Raw genomic sequence first — 21,664 nt, forward strand, 5'->3', positions numbered from 1 at the left:
CGGCCCCCGCTGCCTCACGCAGGTGCCCCGGGGCGGGGGCAGCGCGTTGCGCAGCATCTTGGGGGGGCTCGGAACGGGGGTCCCCGCGGCCCCCACACGCCGCCACCCCTCAGCGAGCGCCTCTCCCGGCCGTGAGGGAGCTCATCCCGCCGAAGGGAAGGAGGCTGGTGGCGGGGCGGAGCCGCGGGCAGGAGGCCGAGCTTCGCTGCTATAAAACCGGGGGCGGCCGCCCCATCCCCGCTCGCCCTGCTCGCTTCCGCGCCCCAGCGTGAGCCGCTTCAGCACTGCCCGGCCGCTAACATGGCGCTGTCCGCCGACCCCCATTTCAAGAAGCTGCTCGAGTGGCACAAGGCGAACGCCTCCAAGCTCGTCCTGCGGCAGCTCTTCGAGGGCGACAAGGAGCGTTTCCAGAAGTTCAGGTGAGGCTGGGGAGCCTCGGGGCTGGCAGAGGGCCCGCCGGCAGGAGGCACCCCCGTAAACCCCCACACGCCTGCCGCTGCTCGCCTCGCCTCGAGCGCCCCGGGGAAGGCGGCCGAGGCCGAGCCTCAACGCTCGGGGCCTCCCGGCGGTGCCGGGCGGGCAGGAGGGCGAGCAGCGGCCCCCCCGGGCAGGGGGGAGCCCCCCCGGCAGCCTCGGGCACGGCGGCCCCGCGTGTGCTCGTCCTTGACTCCTCCTTGCGGCTGGGACGTGCCGGGCGGCACAGCGCCGGGCTGCGGCGGCACAGCGGCATTCTGGGGCCTGCCGCCTGCTTAGTCATGAGGAGCTGACTCTCCCCGCGATAAGATGCCTGGCCCCGCGATAAGAGCAGCGCCCCCGGCCGCCCCTGTGCCCCCACCTGTCGGCCCCTGCCCCGCAGTGGCGCGTGTGGGGCGTTCAGCCCTCCCCTGCTACACGTACTGCAGCAGACACGTTGCAAGGGCTTTTTTCTAGAGAAGGAAGTAAGACGTGGAAACAGCGTGATAATGTGCAATGTTCTCATCCCATAAAACTGGGCTGCTGTCTCCTGTGCTCAGGAGACTGCTGAGAAGTCACGTGTGGTTATGCTGCTGGGCGCCACCAGCAATCTGGAAGGTCCATTAGTGTGTAGGTACATCACTGATTTGAGTTTTACAGTGAGCCTGGGTAATATACACATGGCCAACTTCTTCAAGAAAGATCTATCTTTCCTGTTGCATGTGTCAAAGTTCTCACTGGTAAAGTGACTTTTCTCCTGTTGAACTCATTTGATACTGCCTGAATGGTAGTGCAACATCACATACGAAGTTCTGTATACCAGCATACAACAGCTAGCTTCATTTTGCATTGATGTGAGAGGTATGCTCAGTTTTTGAAGCATTAACTTCATCTGGCTCTTCAAACAGAACCTTTGTTAACTGTAAAAACCATATTGCTATCTCTAAGCTAAATTTCCTGTCTCTAGCAGAAAAAAGGTTCTGGTTACGAGCTTCCTTATCTCCAGTACATTTCAAAAGACTGAATTTATTAACATCCTTGTAACAAAGGAAAGTTGAAGCAGACTGAGTAAATCCAAAAGTGTAACTGAGGTGCTTTGTACAAGACTCTTCCTGAATGGCTTGAGTAAGTGCTACTATTGAGAATAGCACTGAATATTAGTCTTAGTGGCTGTCACTTTATTATGCAAGCTACTTTAACTGTAAAATGTGAGCTCAGTTTCAAATAGTTTGTATTTAAGTTCTTGTGAATATGTAATAGACTAAGGGAGTTACACTGACCATTGCTGTGCACCGTTAAATGAGGATAAGGTATTTGGCAACTCATGTTTCAAGCACATATACTCATGTGTGGCATGTTTTCTCTGTGCTGGAAGTTGTGTGTCTCCCAGAATGTGTTTATCTAATTGGTATTTTTCTTGTGGAATGCTCTTTACTGAGGGTACCCACTTCAAGTAGCTGCTTGTCTTAACGTTCTCTTGTGCAAACTGTAAGGACAGGAAATGATTGAGTTGTTCAAGATTCATTAATCTGTATTAATGACATTTCTCTTCATGATTTTTGTCCTGTTTCCTGATAAACCAACATTATTGACTACCCCAAGAATTCTGTCATACCCAAATAGGCAAAACTGACAGCCAGGTTTAGTTTGATAAATCAGCTTTTGTACTCCTCAGTGATTACCACTTTGCCACCATCCGGCGGCTCTGGCTTGTAGTTAACGTGTTGAAAGCCAGTCCCAGAGGTTTGGCCACAAGGTCCTCTGCTTATCTTGCACCTCTTCCCTCATGTGAAAATCCTCTTCATGAAGATGCTTCAGATCTCTTGGGTATTATCATAAAATCATTGATTCTCTTCTAAGGAAAAAAATACATTTAACTAAAAGTGCTTCGTGACACTTGTGCTGTAGAAATTTTAGAATCAGTTTTTTATCTGAATACCTCAGAGACTAAGTATCTATTAAATCTTACTGTAAGAACCTTTTGCTCACCGGCTGTGGCTTACTGAGTATGGATAGAAGACTTTTCTCCTGTCTTGTCTCCATTGACGAAAACTTGCATAGCCTCTTCTCCTGGTTTGGAGCAGGGTCAAGTATGTACAGCATGTTTTTGAATTTATCTGCTGCCCAAATATACAGTCTGGTAGGAACAGTGGGCCTTTCACTTCACTTTGAAAGGCTGCATCACTTAAGTGTGGATGTGGCTTACGTGACAAGTCCTCTGTTCCACCTGGGTAGTGCTACTGCTGGATGCCGCATTGCAGAATGGGTACTGTAGCAGAATGCAATTGAGCTGCACGTTCCTGTGCTTCTGTTTAAAGAAGGGGTGGAACCCTTGGAGTAAGGGTTCAGGATGGGGTTAGGCTTTATGCTTGTGTTGTACCTCACGTGTGGGAAATGAGAAATCAGATCTCTTGTATTCACTATTAGCCATTGCTCTTTTTTTTTTTTTTTTTTTTATGGTGTCTTGCAATGCCATCTTCCTGCAGTTTCTTCAACTCAGTGGTGATTTGAATCCAGCCAGAAATTCATGGGGTATATCTGAGTCTAGTGAGGTTGGATTTTTATTTACGTAAGTAAAAATCAAAAAAGTAAAAATAAAATATCTCATAAAGAGAAGATTTTAAGGATTTTATCTTCATGAAGAACACTAAGGCTATCTTTCTATGATTAAGCTGTAGTACTGAAGAATCATCATTATCATGAGATATGTATATATATAGAGAGAGAGAGAGATCTCATCATAATGGTCTTGCAGTGCCCTTAATGAAGTGTTGAAAACCTAGTCCTATCTGTAAACATACCCCATGTAATTTTAAATAGACTTGCAGGATTTATTCCTTTTCTGTACTCTATCAATAAAGAGCAAGTTTGGTAGGTGAGAGGTAAGTCTTTTTCTTAGCTAGTTATGTTCCAGGTATTCTTACACTATGTGGTTGGGGTTTCAGGATTGCTTCTTGCACCCTCCTGAAGAAAAGGATGATTAACAGTATTAATACTGTTTTCCCTTGCTTGCCTTGTTTTTTGATAAATGTTCTCTTTAGCCTGTGCTTGAAGTTACACATCTTTCCTTATTTAGTTGCTTCTGTTTTAAAACCAGTTTTCTGGTCTTGAACTGTCTTTTTTTCCCAAAAATTGAAACCACCAAAGTGTCTAGACCTTGCTGGTCATTACTGTTGTGGCAGGTTCAGTCCCATTCTTCCAATTTTGCATTATCTGTCATGTTATATCTGTTTAGGATAGCAACAATGCTATGTTTCATCCCTGCCAAGTCCATAGTATATCTTTGCAGTAAAAAACAAGTAATAATATTTGTGGCCAAATATTGAGAAACTAGAGGCAGGGCAGATAATGAGCAACACGGAAACACTGAATTTAGATGCATGCAATTTCCTGTGGCTTGAGCATGTGGAGCAAACATGACAGTAACTTATAATGAAGGCACTTGTACAGTAGACTTAATAAAGTCTACTGAAAGACTTACAGGACTGACTCTTGAATTTAAAGTAAATGTGTATGTTAGGTTGTTAATTAGTGCAAAGGAGAAATGGGTGTAAAACTGCTGTATAAGACAACAGAGCAACTGTAGAAATTTGCATTTTGATACAAGGCTAGTAAATACAACAGGTAAGCAAAGTGAGACTATGCAGTGCACAAATAGGAAGTAATTCTGCATCTTACTTGACAGTATTTCTGTACATGAAGTTGTATAGACTTGTAAATGAGTTTTGTTTGGGCTGACATAAAAAAAAAGGCTAAATTTGCTAAAATGAACTGTAGGAAGACAGTATAATTTTCTTCGCTGCAAAAGATGGTCATAGCTTTGTACCTATGATTTAATAGGAAAAAATAGTTGCTAGAGACTGCTAGTGGCTCAGTTGAAAGTGGAACGTGATCATGTGGCTGTGCATTAAATATACTTGTATTTGTATTTGGACTTTCACAAGCAGAAAATGAACACTACAATTGAGCTTTTTGAAAACAGTAGTCAAGTTAAAATGGTATACTACCTAGTAAATAGTTTTATAAAATTTGTGGAGGCCCATTAGTCCCTCAGGTTGTCTATATTAACTTAGCCTAACTAGGTTTCTAATTACTTACTATTTGTAGAGTTGTCATTGTCTTGCTTAAAACTCTTTCTAAGAAGGTTTAATTAAGCAACTTATTTGTTTTGGCAGCTTGACTCTGAATACTGATCATGGGGATATCTTACTGGATTATTCGAAGAACCTTGTTACAGAAGAAGTAATGAAAATGCTGGTGGAACTGGTAACTAAAGAAAACTTTGTTTTATTAGTTCAGTGTTATAGAAGTTAACTTTAAACTGTAACTCATTCTATCATTATACACATTTAACTCTCAATTCAAGAGATGATCAAAGTTCAAGGTCACATGGTTTCAAGCCTAGTAAGGCATTGTTGTAAGTCTTGCATTTTCCTTTGGCCACAAGGAGCAGAGCCATTTTTAATTCCCAGATCTCTCTTGAGCTCTGATTTGTCTGTCAAGACATGTCTGTGACAAACCAGCTGGCATATGGGACCATTACTGAGATTTGCAGTAAAATAAGAGATGAATACCAAGTTGAAAGAGAAGCTGATATTTTTTAAACCTCAAATGGAAATACATTGTTTCGTGTCACGTAGTCTTAGTTTTGAGATTCATTTGCACTTGAATGTATTTTAAGAAGCTTGTGTCATTAACTTCAGTTTAGCGTGGTGTCCATAATTACAACCCTTTCTTAACTATTGGTTCAGCCAAAGGCTAAGATGGAATAGATTTTTTTTTTTTAAAGCTTCCAAAAACAGCTGAATTGAAACTACTTTTGCTGCTATTCTGTTTAAAAACAAACAAACAAAAAAAAACCCTAAGCTGCAAAGGAATATAAATTATTTCTTTAGCAGTCTGTCAAGATGAAACTGAGTAATAAAGACTACTCACTACATCTTGATCTTTTAGTACATGGTACCATGTAGCATTTTTTAAGGGAATAAAAATACTTCCTATAAAATAAGCATGAACTTCTATACATTTTAAAACTAGTTTATGGTGTTTTTCATCTAATTTTTAGTTTGCTCTCTTGTGCTAACTGCGTACTCTCCTTAGTGTAGCTGGACCTTTGTAGTACATGTTGACTTACTATTTTTAAGAGAAATCTATTTTTACATTTCTCAGGCAAAGTCAAGGGGTGTGGAAAGTGCCAGAGAGCGAATGTTCAGTGGAGAGAAGATCAACTTCACTGAGGTAAGGCTATTTCTGTATATAGTTCTTACCTTTCAGTTGTGCTTATATTATGGATGTTAATGCATCTCTGTAAGAGAAGTTTTGAAAAACTTTAATTGCTACTCTGAAATGCTGAATGTGGTTTTAACTCGTTTGATTCCTTACATAAGAAATTCTAAGCTCTCTTGCAAAGAAGAAAATGTGAATAAAGCTATTCAGTCTCGTCTCCAACAAAAATTGTTTTTAGATGAGTTGGTGGTGTATTTTTTCCTTTCTCTTCTGCACTCTTCTGTAGAGAGGAAGATGAGTTAAGTCTTGAAAAGGGCATAGAGCAGAGTATTTCATTCCATGTATGCCTTAGCAGCTTTTGCCTAACGAGTGTTCATAAAGCTTAGTAATCTGCATATAATGTGTTAGCAAGGGTTGTGTAAGACTTTCTGCTTTGGATTGTTGATGCTACTTATCTTTGGGCACTTCTTGTAGTAGAGAGTATAAGCCATCTTGAAAAACTAGCCATGTATTTTGGTAAGACTGAGTATATTCCTCTCTGTAGATTTGAGGGTTGTAATGATAGTTAAATCGTCTCTAGAACATACAAAGGAACCAGTTGCACCTTATTTTTTTAAATTTAAAGTAGGTTGAAAACTGGAAAATCAGTGTAACATGGTTTACTGGTCTACCTTAAATATTTAAGTACATTTGAGGTAAATTTGCAGAAATCAATATTTGCTCTGATTTGGTTAACTGATTTAGTTCTTGCATAAGCAGTTTACTTAAAAATCACTCAGTGGCTGAATGTTGTGTTGCTTGTAAATACTGCATGTTTGTAGGAATGAACAGACTAAACCAGGAAGCTTCACTGGAGAATCATTTCTTTTCCTCTTATATTAATGCCTTCAATACACAGTTTTAGACAGTGAGGGGGGGAAAAAAGGGAGCAGGGGGAAATGTGGGTAAGTTTAACATCTGTCTGGTTCTGGTTTTCAGATACTGCTTTTCAATAGCCTCTTGTAACACAGATTATTACAAGGTTAGCCTATCTCTGATCATATGTTATGGAGTTATTCTTCATTTTTTTAACCTAAGATCAAATATAATGGTTGAAGTCCTTTTAAAGGAATATACTCTTCCTTGATAGCACTTGAACACAATATTAAACTGTCTGGTGTGTTTGGCTTCTGCTGCTAGCTCCCAACTTCCATATAGTCTCAACATGGCAACTTTATTTAGCAGTTACCTTCATGATGACTGATCTTTCATTATTGGCCTGCTTCTCATTTACAGTAATAAGACCTGGAATGAGATTTGGTTTAATCCATTTTCTATTAATGCAAGATAGAAAATTAAGTTGAATGGACTCTGGAGCATGTGGACAGTATGAAATGGCCATGAGAAGTTAAACAGAATGCTGTCAAACAGTGTTAATAGAATAAATGTAGAGCAGTAAGACAGAAGGAAGCTGCTTAATAGCAAGAACTGACTTGTCTACTACTCTTGTTCAGATTTGGAAAACTTTTTAGCCATGTCCTAAATATTTAAGACTTGTCTGTGTTTAATACTGCAGGCATTGACTGCTCAGTTTGTTCTTAGGTGGAAATTATTTGTAGTTCACCCAAGCATGATACTGCCAGGTGTTTGTCCTGATGAGTTAGAACTTGTAGGCTAATATGGTGCAAAGACAGTGTATAAAGTAGCACATATCTGACCACTCGTTATGGGGGCAGTCTTTACTGTCTACCAAAATTTAGAAAATTTTTGTTTAACAGCAGACAGCAGTTGAAAGCAGTTCCAGTTAATCTGAAGGATTATTAACAGCTCTTAAGATTGTACTACTTTCTGGGTGAAGTGCAAGTCACAAATAACTCATGTTTTTCCTTCTTCCTCTTGTTTTAGAACCGAGCTGTGCTTCATATCGCTCTGAGAAATCGTTCCAATGTGCCAATACTTGTGGATGGGAAAGATGTTGTTCCAGAAGTAAACAAAGTGTTGGACAAAATGAAACACTTCTGCCAGGTATAGTATATCACTATAACCTTTCATGTTTGTATTATAGTCAACCAGGTTCTCTCACAGGCATGTTGTGAAGCACTGATTATAGACTGGTTCACACAAGCTATTCTCCACTTGTTGAGTTAGGTTTATAACAGTACTGGCTCAAGCATGGAGTTAGAGCTGTTTTAAGCGTGACTTTCTTGCATGTCAGTTTGTAGGTGGGCTTTTCTTTAATGGGCTCTCCAGATCTTACTCCTTCAGTAGTATTTATTTCAGAAGTTTGAAGTCTTGTAAAACATGAGGTACCCCATTCAAATATGGCTTTATTTCTTCTTAACGTCTTTCTTACTACTTGACTCTCACATAGAAACTGCTTCTTAAAATTCTTGTAAAATCAGAAGGAGAGAGGGAAGAAGTTCCCAGCTCACTTTTAATTTGACTGTGGTCTGCTTAAGTAGTTTTTTTTAAAGATCCACTGTCTTTAGGTCAGATACATTTATGATTCTACTGTTTCAACAACACAAAGCTTTTTGTTCCCTAGTTAAATACAGTAATCTTCAAATATCATTAATGTTTATTGGTTCTGTACATCTTTAATGTAGGCATCTGTTTAAATGTCTTGTGCAAATAATTCAATGCCTAAGACTCTTTCATGTCTAGCTTGACTTCTATTGTCCTTATGTTCACCTGTTGCAAATGCTTTAGCAGCCCACATGTAAGAAGACTAAACTGATTTTTGCAGTTTGTTTTAAATATGTGCATTCAATTTCTAACACTTAAAGAAGTAAGCATTAACGAAGTGTCTACCCAGCAAGGTAGTTTTGAGTATTGGCTTTAAGGTCTAGAAACTTTAATTTTTTTTTTTTTTTTTTTTTTGAGATGCTCTGCAGTAGCGCTTGAAAATACAGCCTACTTCCAGGGTTAGAGTTATTAACTTCAGCATATACATAGCATAAAATACTTGGTTTCTTTTCCTGCCAGAGAGTCCGTGGTGGTGAATGGAAAGGTTACACTGGGAAGACTATTACTGATGTGGTCAATATCGGGATTGGTGGCTCTGACTTGGTAAGCAGCTGACTTCTGTACATTTTACATCTGTGTGTACATGTCTGCAATGAAGATAAAACCTAACTGTTGGTTTTCTTCAGGGGCCTCTGATGGTAACTGAAGCCCTGAAACCATATTCCAAGGGAGGCCCACGTGTTTGGTTTGTGTCTAACATTGATGGTACTCATATAGCCAAAACCCTGGCTGAGCTTAAACCGGACACTACACTCTTCATCATTGCATCAAAGGTATGTCTAATAAGGTCACTGGTGTGACATACTTCAAGTGGTCAAAGATTCAGTCAAGACTTCAGTCCACAGGAAGTTCTAGATTAAGGACTTCTAGTGTACACTAGTTCAAAAAACAGAAAATCTGTTCTGATTAATCCTAAACTTGAAATACAAGTGTATATTGCTACTGAAATGTTTAAGGATCTAGAAGTCAAGCACAGAAAATGACTTATTCTTGAGAAGTAATACACAAGAGCAATTTGATGTTGTTTTGGGCATTTCTTAGCCAACACAAATTTAAATTATTAACAAGTTTTGTTACTATACTTCGCGGGTGGAATGTGTGATCCCATTTTTATATTTCTTTGAAATTCAAGAACTCATCTCATTCCTTACTTTTACTTCTGGTCTTTTCATATTGCTTATGAAGGACAGTGTCGATAGTGTTTTTTTGCATTGATGTTTCACATCAGTGTAGTTTGGGAATCTTCATTCTGTTTCAGGGTAGTAGCAAAAGCTCATTCTCTAACTTGAAGGCTGAGTACCTTGAACATTATAAATATCAAGCTTCTTTACTTAAACTACCAGCAGCCTGCCTTCACCTGTTTTTAAGACGGCACTTTATTTCTGAATATGGACTTAATAGCTACCTTTGTAAATCTCACCTTGTTAGCAAGCTTATTTTATAACTTCATAAACTTAATTGCTAGTAGCCAAATTCCTCTGAGGTATGCTGACTAGAACATACTGGCTTCTGCCTTATCAGAGGAAACTGAAGACAATTCATCATTACATAATGTGGATTGCCTTCATTTGTAAAGCACAGTAGGACCTTTTTACTGTTGATGACAGAATCTGCAATAAATGAACATGTGTGTAATGCTGACCATGCTCTACTGTGGTGCTCATTATCTTATTTTGGCAATACTGTAGCTGAGCAACTTCTGGAATAATAAGTAAGCTTTGCAAAGTAATACTAATGGTCATTTTGAATAATTGAGGTCAAGCATCATGGTTCAAAGGCTCAGAAGACTGCAAGATTGAAAGAGTAACACTTCAGTTTCTATTTGCCAAGCTGTAGTTAGATAATTGGATTTATTTGGAAGAAGATGAATGGTATTTTTTTGTTTTCCCTAACAGGCTTGTTTCATAATGAAATACTTCTGGAGATGGATGAGAGTAGGTTGAATGTAGTGTTCCCCCTTAAAGCAGAATTTTGATGGTTGAGTAAATCAGAATGGTTGTAGATCTTTGCAGAACTGCATGACTGAACTTCTTTGCACACTTCATGAAGCAGGAAGATATTTTCTCTAATCAGCAAAATAGTTTTTGCAGAGTCTTAGCAAAAATGAGTGGTGTTGCATGGAAAAGAAGGAATAATAGAACAAGAGGACAGTCCAGCTGGGTTGTCCTGTTTTGAAGCTCAATTAGCTACTTCCTAATTGAGTGATATAACTTCATATTTAGTAGAAGTACAGGGAAAATAACTTCAGTCTCAAGGTTTTGTGTAACAGTTTGGAGGTGGGAAGGAAATAGGGAGTAACTACTCCAATTCCAGCAAACTGCTGACTTGGATTGGTAAGCTTGCTAGTTTTTTTCTGAAATGTGGTAGCAGCTGTCTTACGAACCTCTAGAATTACTCTGATCTGGTTATCTGAAAAAATGTTTTAGCAGCCTGAACTTGTTTCGAAGTACAGTGTCTTATACTTCTCTGTTTTCTGATGTACAGACTTTCACCACCCAAGAAACGATCACCAATGCAGAAACGGCCAAAGAGTGGTTCCTACATGCTGCTAATGATGTAAGTCTAATGTGCTTAGATTACGTAACAGAATGCAACAGATTTTCATTGTGCAGTTTCTCCCCAGTCATTTTAAGCATGCTTTGGATCGGGGCCAATAGCTGCCCAAGCATAAGCTGTGTAGCACAGCAAATGCTGTGCACAACACTGAAGTGCATCATGATACAGGCTGCTATGTCTGAACAAAGTAACAAAACAAGTTATAGACAGTGGTTATGGTTGGTTTTCCCTCAAATCCTGCCTCTAAAGTAATACACAGTTGCATCTGCCTTAGAGCTAGCTAATGGTTTGGTGGAACCACTGACACAGAAAGAATATAGTCTCTACATGTCATTACCTTTCAGTTCTTGGAAAGTCTTTCAAAACTAGCAATGAAGTTATGATTGAAGCAGTAAAATAAGATAAAAGCAGTAAAATCAGATTTCTGTAGCAGATGGTTGTGCTATGAACAGAAGCCTTGTTTTTGGCTTATTCTGTTCAATTTCTTGTAAGAAAAGCAGTACTGCCTGCTCAGGTGGTTAATGTAGTCTTTAACATGTTCCAGTGAGGGTAACTGTACTTAATTCGAGAGCAGGGCATTGAAGTCTCCCATTACATTAGTTAAAGACAATTCATCTTTGCCTGAACACTTAACAAAAGACCCAAGTCTAAATCTGTAGCTTTAGATTTATCAGTAGTTGCAGTTGTCCTGATCTTGCTACTGTAGCAGGAAGGGCAACACTTGCACAACAAACTCCATCTGCCCAAAAATGGTATTAGTGATATACCAAAATGGTAACGTACTCTTAAGGAAACTGAGTGCTGCTCAAGGTAGTGACTACCTCCAGAGGGAGGCCTTCATGAAAATATTGTCAGAACATTATCTTCAGATAGGCATTCTGCCAAATCTTACACTGTATGTGATTAAGTTGATTTCAAGTTGATAAACATGCAAATAACTAATGATAGTCAACAATATTTTGTTTAAAAATAAACCTGATTTGCTATCATTTATAACAAAAACAATTAGAATTCTAGATCTGACATTGTTCATTTTTATTAAGCCTTCAGCTGTGGCCAAGCACTTTGTTGCCTTGTCTACCAATGGTGTAAGTATAAGAACTTTATTTAAATTTTCTTCTATGTACTTTGAAGATGGTCTTACTGTACCTTCCTGTAAGGAAGCCTTTAAGATGCCATTATTTGTATACTAATAATTAGCTTTCCTATTGAACGGATGCATATATGTTCTACAGAACATAAAATGAATCCTTCCAAAGCACCGTTATAGATGTGTTTTCTGCTGGAGCTTTATAAATCTGAAATCAAGATGTTGTGCTTGTAATACCTATCCTGTTATTAATGAAGGGTGCCTGTTATTGTTTAAGTGTGTGTGAATGCAATTCTATAAATAAATGTTAATCAAAATACTAAGATAAGTGCTGAAGTGATGCAAATAGTTTGTGAGTAATTTCTTGCATACGATAAGCATAATGTACCTTGATGCGGTATTTCACCCAAAATAGAAGGAGGGGGGAGCTGCAGCAATTAAAAAAGGCCCAGCAATAGAAGACCCAGCAACAATCGAGGCTGCCAGGTAAACTGGTGTGAAGCTCCGTTGTAATATTCTGGGCATGTTGAATGTAAACAGTATCAGTTCAACTCCTAACTACACTGTCACTCTGATAGAATGAGTTATGTCATTGAATTCAAGACTGCTGAATGGCAATAGTGATATTTGGAAATAAAAGTATAGTGTATTTTCTGATGGATGCTATGTATTCTTAAAATAGGTGTAATTGGGCAATTGTGTATTTAATAGGCGTAAAACCTGTGCTTTTTATTTGCTAGACATCAAGGTTTTTAACAATGTTTGTCTTCTCTTCCACGTGGTTTTTTTTTTCTTTTTTTTTTTTTTTAATTCTAGCCTAAAGTTAAAGACTTTGGAATTGACCCTGAGAACATGTTTGAATTTTGGGATGTAAGTAAATGTCTAATGTTGTGCAGTAGATGCTAACCATTAGAATTTATTTCAGAAAGTGTTAATTAGATGTCAGCAAACTAAATAATAACCAAAACAAAACTAAAAAAAATAGTAGCTGTATTCTCAGTACTGAAACATTTGAAAAATTATGCCTAAAAGTAAACTGAGTGTGACAGGCAAGTAAAGCAGTCTTGTATCTTGTCCATTCAATTCAAATCCTGCTGTAGATGAAGGTCTGAAGAAGAGCCTTCTGTATTCTTGGCTGACTAATCATCTGCTGGGTAATAGGAGATAGAAGTCTTAGCTTATTCCTCTATGTAAGTAGTTATTATAAGCTGTGACATTTGACTGTTGGGGTCTACTGTATATAACCTACGTCTGTAAAGGTCAAACATCAGAAACTGGAGTCTAACTTGATGTTTTATAGCAGATGCATATTTTAAGTAGTGCATTTAGCCTTGGCCTTTCTACTTATCTACTTAAAATCAGAAACAGGCTGGTTTCTGTCGCATTGACTCTGCCTGACAAACTACACTTCAAAGCTACCATTTAGAACTTAACTAGAGCGTTACCTTTTCCTACGTAATGTTACGATCTTGCTGACTCAGGCTTCTCTTACAGATCAGTACTAGGAAAGCAATTAACACAAGCTGTGAATCTAGTATTTGAGAATGAACTGCAGTCATTATCAAGAGAGCTATTTCAACAGATGTTATATAAATCATAGCCTCTAGACCAGATGGAAAACTTCAACTCCTTAAAGAAATGCATACTTAAGGATTTGTTGGGGCTACTGTAAGGTACAGGTCCCCTTGGCCATGCCATGTGATTTGTAGTGAATTGCCCCCAAAAATAATCTTTTGCTGAAAATAGTCTAAACGCATGCTGCTATTTCCTAATAGTTTAGATAAGCTTAAATTTAAAACCTTTACACTTCTATTGTCTCAACTAATCTTTTTTTCAGTGGGTTGGTGGTCGCTATTCTCTGTGGTCAGCCATTGGTCTCTCCATTGCCCTGCATATTGGTATGTATTCCCGTGATACATTAATAAGAACCTATTTTGGGAGTACATCTGTGGAATATTTTAACAATACTGGATTGTGGATCAGTTCTGGGACAAATATTGTTTTACCCAACTTCTTCTCTGAGCTTCTGCTAAAATCAAATGTGATGGAAATGTCAAAGCTTCAGTACTATAAATGTAGTTTGCAAAGTTACTCATGTAGGTACAAGTAGTCAAATTACATCTATTTGCTTGCATTGCCAAAAGTGCTTGGCTTATGTAAAGTCACATCAGTCTTGAAAACTAGATTTTTACAACTGACATGCATCAACTACTTAAGAGTAGAGTATTGAGTTATGTAACTTCTGTGTGTCAAATCTTATCTCCAATTCTGCTTGAGTTGTTTAGCATAAAAAAAAAATCCCTTCTATCACATCATAAGCACCAGTACTTATTCTCCTAGATTATGAAGCCTGATGGCATACGAGTGCTGTTTCTATTTGTAATTCTTTGTGGAACAAAGATAAAGACCCTCTAAATTGATCCCCACCTATCTGTACTGCTACAGGGGCACCATGGGCATCTCTGCAGGTCTCAAATGCATGTGGAGAGCACACAGTGGATGTGAAAGAGCTCTAGGAACTGTTTCTTGGTGAACATGCTGTTCAGCAGTCTTGCATTTGTTCCCTCATCAATCATTTCCAATAGTTAGTCTTGAACCATAAAGTTACATATTTTCTAAATAAAAGATAGAATTACCATAGACTGATGTTAGAAGAAAAACATTGGTTATGGTGTTCTTAGAATGATATGAATAGCAGTTGTGTGGAAAAACCAATTTGAACAGCAAAATAAACTTCAGTCAGACACTGTTTCGTCTACAGTAAACTGTCTAACTCTGCTGTTAGATCTTGTGTTGGCTATCTCCACTGCTTGTCCTTAGATCCTTTATCTGCCAGAGCTGGCTTCTGACCATAGTTAGAGCTTCTGCTTTGACTGCCAGATACTTCACTTCAATCTCCTGTTTTTCTGTATGACAATCAGGATTAATGGTTTCATGCGAAAGGATGGCATTAGTTTAAAAACTCTGTGAAAATAAATGATGATTAAATCCCCTATTAATAGAGCAAACAAAATCAGGTGAATTTTCTAGGAGAACCTTTCAAAACAACCTTTACTACAGTTTATCCTTAGACCAATGCAGAAATTCCTGCTTTAGTAGCCTTGTCCTGATTTTTGGGGAAGCTTTGCCCAGTGTGGTTAATAAGCAAGAAAATTGCGTAGCCTTTAATAATACCAATTCTGGCTTTAATGTCTTTGTTTTCCTTCCAGTTGCTCATTTTGTCTGAATAGGGAGTTTAGGCAAAAGTTTTGAAGTATGTTCCATGAACAGTTGGGCTTGCTCTGAAGTCCAAGCTTTAATCATAACTAATATCTGTCCTATGGGATGTAAACTCCGGGAGAAGTTAAAGTACAATTTTAAACTCAATTAGTGGTTGGGAGCCTTTCTGCGTAAAGGAAAATTCTCTACCAGAAAAATCAAGTTTAAGTTACAATAGTAAATGTAAATTGACTTTTTTTTTCATTGTTAGGTTTTGACAACTTTGAGAGTCTGCTTGCTGGAGCCCACTGGATGGTGAGTGTGGGATGCCTATTTCAGATTTGCTTCTCTTAAGTTGATAAGATAAGTGAAGGCAGACTGGTTTCTAAAGTTCATCTCCCGATGCTTTCTCAGTGCTTCTAAAATGACTGTCTTGGGGACGTCTCTAGGTTAAAACAGCAGCTTAAAAAAAAAAACACAAAAACACTTAGGATTTGGGAGGGGTGACAATTAATTTGAGAACTGTAATTTTTTCATTTGTTAAAAAGGATAACCACTTCCATACGGCTCCACTGGAGAAGAATGTGCCTGTTCTGTTGGCAATGCTGGGGGTCTGGTATATAAACTGCTTCGGATGTGAAACCCATGCACTTCTGCCCTATGACCAATACATGCACCGCTTTGCTGCCTACTTCCAGCAGGTAAGACCCAACCAGAGTAGAAGATTTCAAGAAGCAACGATGTAAGTGTGCTTTTGTCCTGGATCTAGATCCAGGACATATGTTTTTAGGTTATAACTGTAATCATGTAAATTGATGTAATCAAGAACAAATAACGGTGCCAAGATTGCTCTTGTCTTATTTGTTTGATTAATTTAGAGATTTGTTCCTTATTCCCTCAGATCTCAGTTAAGTTTGCGCCCATAAATTAAGCAGCTGTAACCCTGGTATTTATGGAATTTCTATAAAAAAGCAGCACTTAATAGAGTTGAAGTATATATGGAACTTTGTACTGATAGTGATGGTTCTGCAAGAAAAATGATAACTACTCTTCCCTTCTAGGGTGACATGGAGTCTAATGGCAAGTACATTACCAAGAAAGGTTCTCGTGTGGACTACAGTACTGGCCCTATTGTGTGGGGAGAGCCAGGCACCAATGGGCAGCATGCTTTTTACCAGCTCATTCATCAAGGTAAACTAGGACTTTACCTTACGATCCGCCGTTTTGGAGTTAAATTCTGACCATAAAGCTGCAGGGGTGCTAAGATGACACTGATCTAGAGGCTGGGCTCTAGTCTAGGCTAGTGTGACATGACTGTAGTGCCCTTAATTTGTGCCTTTACAAGGCTACAGATGCAGGTCTCACATCTACAATAAGGAGCGTCAACTAGAATTGAAACTGAACCGTATAGTCACTTCCCCTAGTTCATATAATTTTTTTTAAATTGTTAAAGTGGCTAACTCTTCCAATAACTCTAAGTGGGACGAGAATAAGTTTTTTTTTTTTTTTTTTTTATCTTTAATGTTGTAAGGCTATTAATGTGACTCTTCTTGCAGGGACTCGCATGATTCCCTGTGACTTTCTGATCCCAGTCCAGACTCAGCATCCAGTCAGAAACGGTTTGCATCACAAGGTAATGAGTTCTTTATCAGGACACCCATATTTTCTTGTTGCATTGTGTACCAGCAATTTTCTTCTGTCAGACAAGTATGGTCTTTAAACAATGATAGTGTAGGAGAGACCATTTTATGGTTTGTAGGGAGCATAAATGTTTATCTTCAGTAAAACTAGTAGGATAAAAAATACCCATCAACTTGCATGTTAATATTAGTCAAGGAATAGGAAACTAAACTTCTGTATTGGTAGGGATTGCTGTGTGGTGTACTGTGAGAACTTTCATTGATAGAGTACATATCGTCCAACTTTGACTATTCTTGGTGAAAAAGCAGCTGGCATTCTATGTTAATACTATGGTGTGGAATAGACACTGGTTGAAAGGGACATGAAATCCCAGCTCCTTTGATCTTACTAGGTTTGTCAGTTCTAATGGGCAAGATTTCTCAGAGCAATCCTGTATGTTTTTGGATGCACACACTATTAAGTAGTAATCAAGTGTCTCGCCACTCCAAGGTAAAAAGCAATAGCAGGCATTATACACAAAGGTATAGCATAATTTATTGCCATATTCAGTGCTAAAAATAAGACTTCTCAGTCTGCTTGCAGGCACTGAGTATTTTTTTTTTTTTTGAGCTAATGAAGTAGTTGTTTGTCTTCTGCCTGCTAGATCCTTTTGGCCAACTTCCTTGCTCAGACTGAGGCCTTGATGAAAGGAAAGACTGCTGATGAAGCTCGTAAGGAACTGCAAGCAGCAGGACTGAGTGGGGATGCTCTGGAGAAGCTTCTTCCCCACAAGGTAATCAGGCTCTGTAATTTGCCAGTTTTCATCTGATTAGTAGTATTGCTGTTGTGAGGGCGCTGCCTTGGTATGCTGCTTGATGGCTCTTTTTAATGGCAGCAGTGCCCTCCGGTGGCTATTAAGTGCTATTGTCTTGACAACAGTGAGAGTCATATTTATTAAAGGCTCTACCTTGCCAGGTACAGTGGAGCAGTCTGTAAATGGCACTACCATTAAGTATAATGATCTGAAGGTTTTTGAGGCATTTCAGGTAGAGTTGTGTGTTCATTGCCGCAGCTTTGTTTCACAACTTCACATGGCCATGGTGGGAGTAGCAGTGCTTGGAGATAATGTTTTGCCATTGTTTGTAATAGGCTACAAAAATAATACAGAATTTTTACAGAAAATTATATGGTTGAAACTGTTAGCCTTTAAAGCTTTCAGGATTACTGTTTTGCTGCTAATACAAATAATCGAATGTGGGCTGTCAGGAAAACGTGCAACTTGCATCAGAAACCTGTTAGTATGCACTATACTACAATGTACCTCTTGTTTTTCAAAGGTCTTTGAAGGCAATCGCCCAACCAACTCCATCATGTTTACAAAACTCAACCCATTCACTTTGGGAGCAATCATCGGTAAGTAAAAGACCTTTCAACTGTGAATGCTTAGTAAGACTTTATGATGAAGCTTATTGATAAATAATTTATTTTCCTGTTTTAGCCATGTATGAACACAAGATATTTGTTCAGGGAGTTGTCTGGGATATTAACAGCTATGACCAGTGGGGGTAAGTCTCCTTGATCTGTTTCTGGTATACTTACCAACTGTGGTTTACCTTAATGTGTCATGATTTAGAGAAGACAATGAAAAATAGTGGAATACTTAAATGATTATGGGATAGTTTTAATTAGGAACCAGATATTCTGAGAATAAACCACCATGTATCCTATCCACCATGTATCTTCAGCCATGCATAATGACCCTACATACAACTCCAGCTAGTGGACCTTTGCTTTTTCAGTATAAAAACCAACAAACTGAATGCAGAAAAGATAGCTGAGCAGGCTCAGCACTGTAATAATGAGAACATAGTCAATCAGGCTGAATGCGTGCTTTGACAAGTATAAGGGGAGAATTTACCTTGTAATGGGGGGGGGGGGGGGGGGGTGAAAGCATCTCCAGAAACATGTGGTAGGCAGCTGAGTGGTACCTGCTAGTTAAGACTAACCACCTGAATTTTTCTTGTGCTGGAGCTACATGAAGGCATCTGCCAATCTTGCATAGGAGTCCCTAGCCTAATGCAGGCTGCACCTCTGCCTACACTTGTGGTAGAGCTCCATATATAAAGCAGCTGCTTAATAAGGAGTTTGTTACTTTAGTTTCTTTAAAAATAAGACTTTTTCAGGAGATAATAATTCTTTAATCTGTAGTGATTAACTGTAGAACATATTGTGTGGAAAACTTTCCCAAGAAAGAACTGGGAAAAGGGTAACTTTTTTTTAGGTGAAACCTGCCTGTGTCACAGCAGGGGTTATTTCAAAGACCATGTTTTCTATGAAGGCTTAGAATACTAATTTACACTAAGCTCCCTTCATAAAAACTGAATGAGAGATCTTCTGAATATATTGTTAGAGCTATGTTACCACAGCAGTTTGTTTTTTTTTTTTACCTAAAACAGTGAAGCAGAAACTGGAAATGGAAGACTGTCTGATTAAAGCTGTAACTATCTGTTATAAAATCTGAAAAACGAGTGGGATACAAATACAGCTCTTTCTGTAGCACATGAAAATCTAGAATGGAATCCAAACCTAAATATGGAATGTGGGGAGGGCAAGCAGAATATGCTGTAGAACCAGTTTAGTTTCTTGCAGCTGTTGGAATATATCTCTTGGTGGTTTGTGTCTGGATAGCCCTCTGTAGTGCTGAAGAAAGCTTTCAGTCCCAGAGCTTGGCTGTTTTTATTCATTGTCGTGGTGCTGCAAGTCAGTGTTTTGATTGATACTGTATTTAATGGTGAATCAGGAGCATGCTGAATGCCTTCTGCTCTGCAGCAGGCTGCATAGCATAAATGAGTACTGAAAGGGAGTTACAGTGCAGAAAGAGTACATAAAACAAAGCTTTCTCATTAGAGATCTTGTGTAAATTGAGCTGTTTGTTCAGCTAGGCAGTTGTACTTGTGAGAATCCTAGTTTGTGAATGACACTACAATAACTAATTTGGTCAGCCATAATGTTAACTGTCATGTTACTTTTTACTGGCACCTATTCTTAACATACCTTAAATTAGTACTAATACTGCTTTTTTTGTTCTCATACTTCTTTAAATGCAGAGTTGAGCTTGGAAAACAACTTGCCAAGAAAATTGAGCCTGAACTGGAGTCAGATGCTCCAGTGACATCTCATGATAGCTCAACAAATGGGCTCATCAATTTCATCAAAAAACACAGAGCCTGAAGTGAAAGATTCTGAGGACATCGACAATCTAACGACCGAATACTTAAGTCTGTTGTAGTTGTGCTTTTTTAGCCACTTTTAACAAAAATAGCACTTTACCGACGTAGCTTCTTCACTTGTTGCAGTTAATCCTGTTGCGTCAAGTGTTACCAATGAAAACTAGTTGTGAAACCCAGAGATTGTATAGTTGCTTTCTATTTTTGTGGTTGTTGATCTGTAAAGTGCAGCTGGTATGTTCATCACTTCTTATCCGTCAACTTCCTTAAAGGTGATCACATGATATTAGGAAATAAAAGATATGATGGATGAGTAAAACTTCTTCACTTTTCTGTATCTTTAAAACACAGACCCAGTAACATTTTTCTTATTGTGTGTAAGGTTCTCTAAAGTCGAGTGCACCAGCTTGTTGGGCATGTCATTGCCTTGGGCTGGGTCTGCTATAAGCTAGAAGTATGTTCAAAGAATAGAGTAATCTATGGCTATAAATTTTTTCAGGTTTTATGTTAATGTGTCTGAGCAAGATGCAGATGTTTTAATACTATTATGTAAAGTTTGCCACTCTTGGTAGGTCTGTATTGATTTTGTCCAGAAGCCATGAAAGCTCTGCACAGACAGCTGTTCAAAAAGCAGGAATATTCCTGGACTGACAGTGATGTATTGAGCTCTGGAAAGTTTGGAAAACTATGTGAAGCTCAAGATTGGCATTACTTGCAGCAATGTATTTTTGGTACCTTCAAGTGATGGTTTATTTCAGTCTTAACTCTATTTCAGTCTTAAATCTCCATCACTCTAACAGAAGTCTGACAAGAGAACAATGTGACTGCTTGTGAATGAGTTGCTTATCCTCTAATTCTCTACCCCTCTTACTCCTCTCTGTTAGTAGAGTAGCATGCTGTGGCTGTTGTTCCAAACACCTCTAATAAAGGTAAGACACAAGCATGGAAGGGAGAAATAAGATAACTGTTGTGCTCATACAGTGACAAGAAAGTCTGAGCATGCAACTCCTACTGCGCATGTTTGCTGCCAGTCAATGAATTGGCAGCATCAGCAGCCTTGTTATTACTGATATGACACACCAAGAACTCCTTCATAAGGTTAACAATGTCTGCTTAGATTGGAACTTTACATTCATACTGTGAACAGTACAGTGGTGCTATGTTCTTGGATCACCATTACAAAGCACTGCCACAAGTAGCCCACCAGAGGGAGTTAAAATATTTTCACAAAAGCTTTTAAAACTTTCCTTTAGCTCTGTAACAGTTCCTGCATCTCAGCTCCTCACACTTTGTTAAGAGGTATGTGTGAAGTGACATCCTGCATGATCCTAGTGGTATTGCGGGGCGGCTTACGTTGTTATCTGTTACTCCTGTAGACTTCTACCCCCAGAAATTTTACCTCATAACACAAAGCAGAAGAGCAAAAAGACTGTCATACTGTTTGTGTGTAATAAAACAATACTCCAGCAGTGGTGACTTCAGGCTTGTGAAACAGCTCTTTATTGTGGGAGGACGTGAAGATGGCTGCAGAAACAGCACTTCCGCAGGCTCTGAGGTAGCAGACAGGACTCAACTCGTAACTGTCAGACATGTTTGCAGAAAAAGGGGCGCGTGCAAGGCGGGCGCGTGCAAGGCGGGCGCGTGCAAGGCGGGCGCGTGCAAGGCGGGCGCGTGCAAGGCGGGCGCGTGCAAGGCGGGCGCGTGCAAGGCGGGCGCGTGCAAGGCGGGCGCGTGCAAGGCGGGCGCGTGCAAGGCGGGCGCGTGCAAGGCGGGCGCGTGCAAGGCGGGC

The 21,664-nt window shown here is 39.3% G+C and overlaps 1 protein-coding gene across 1 annotated transcript; it reads left to right on the forward strand.

The window, feature by feature from the left end:
- Positions 1-228: 228 nt before the first annotated feature.
- On the forward strand, positions 229-20,054 carry GPI (glucose-6-phosphate isomerase). Its single transcript, XM_082770218.1, has 18 exons — positions 229-419; positions 4,629-4,719; positions 5,623-5,691; positions 7,564-7,683; positions 8,644-8,727; positions 8,811-8,957; positions 10,669-10,740; positions 11,784-11,828; positions 12,647-12,700; positions 13,668-13,728; positions 15,300-15,343; positions 15,577-15,729; positions 16,090-16,219; positions 16,585-16,661; positions 17,313-17,441; positions 17,986-18,061; positions 18,147-18,213; positions 19,756-20,054. The coding sequence occupies exons 1-18, from the start codon at positions 301-303 to the stop codon at positions 19,877-19,879; spliced, it is 1,662 nt and encodes a 553-aa protein (XP_082626344.1). The 5' UTR covers positions 229-300; the 3' UTR covers positions 19,880-20,054.
- Positions 20,055-21,664: the final 1,610 nt, after the last annotated feature.

This window comes from Aythya marila (genome assembly GCF_965140915.1).
Source record: "Aythya marila genome assembly, chromosome: 12".
NCBI classification, from domain to species: Eukaryota; Metazoa; Chordata; class Aves; order Anseriformes; family Anatidae; genus Aythya; species Aythya marila.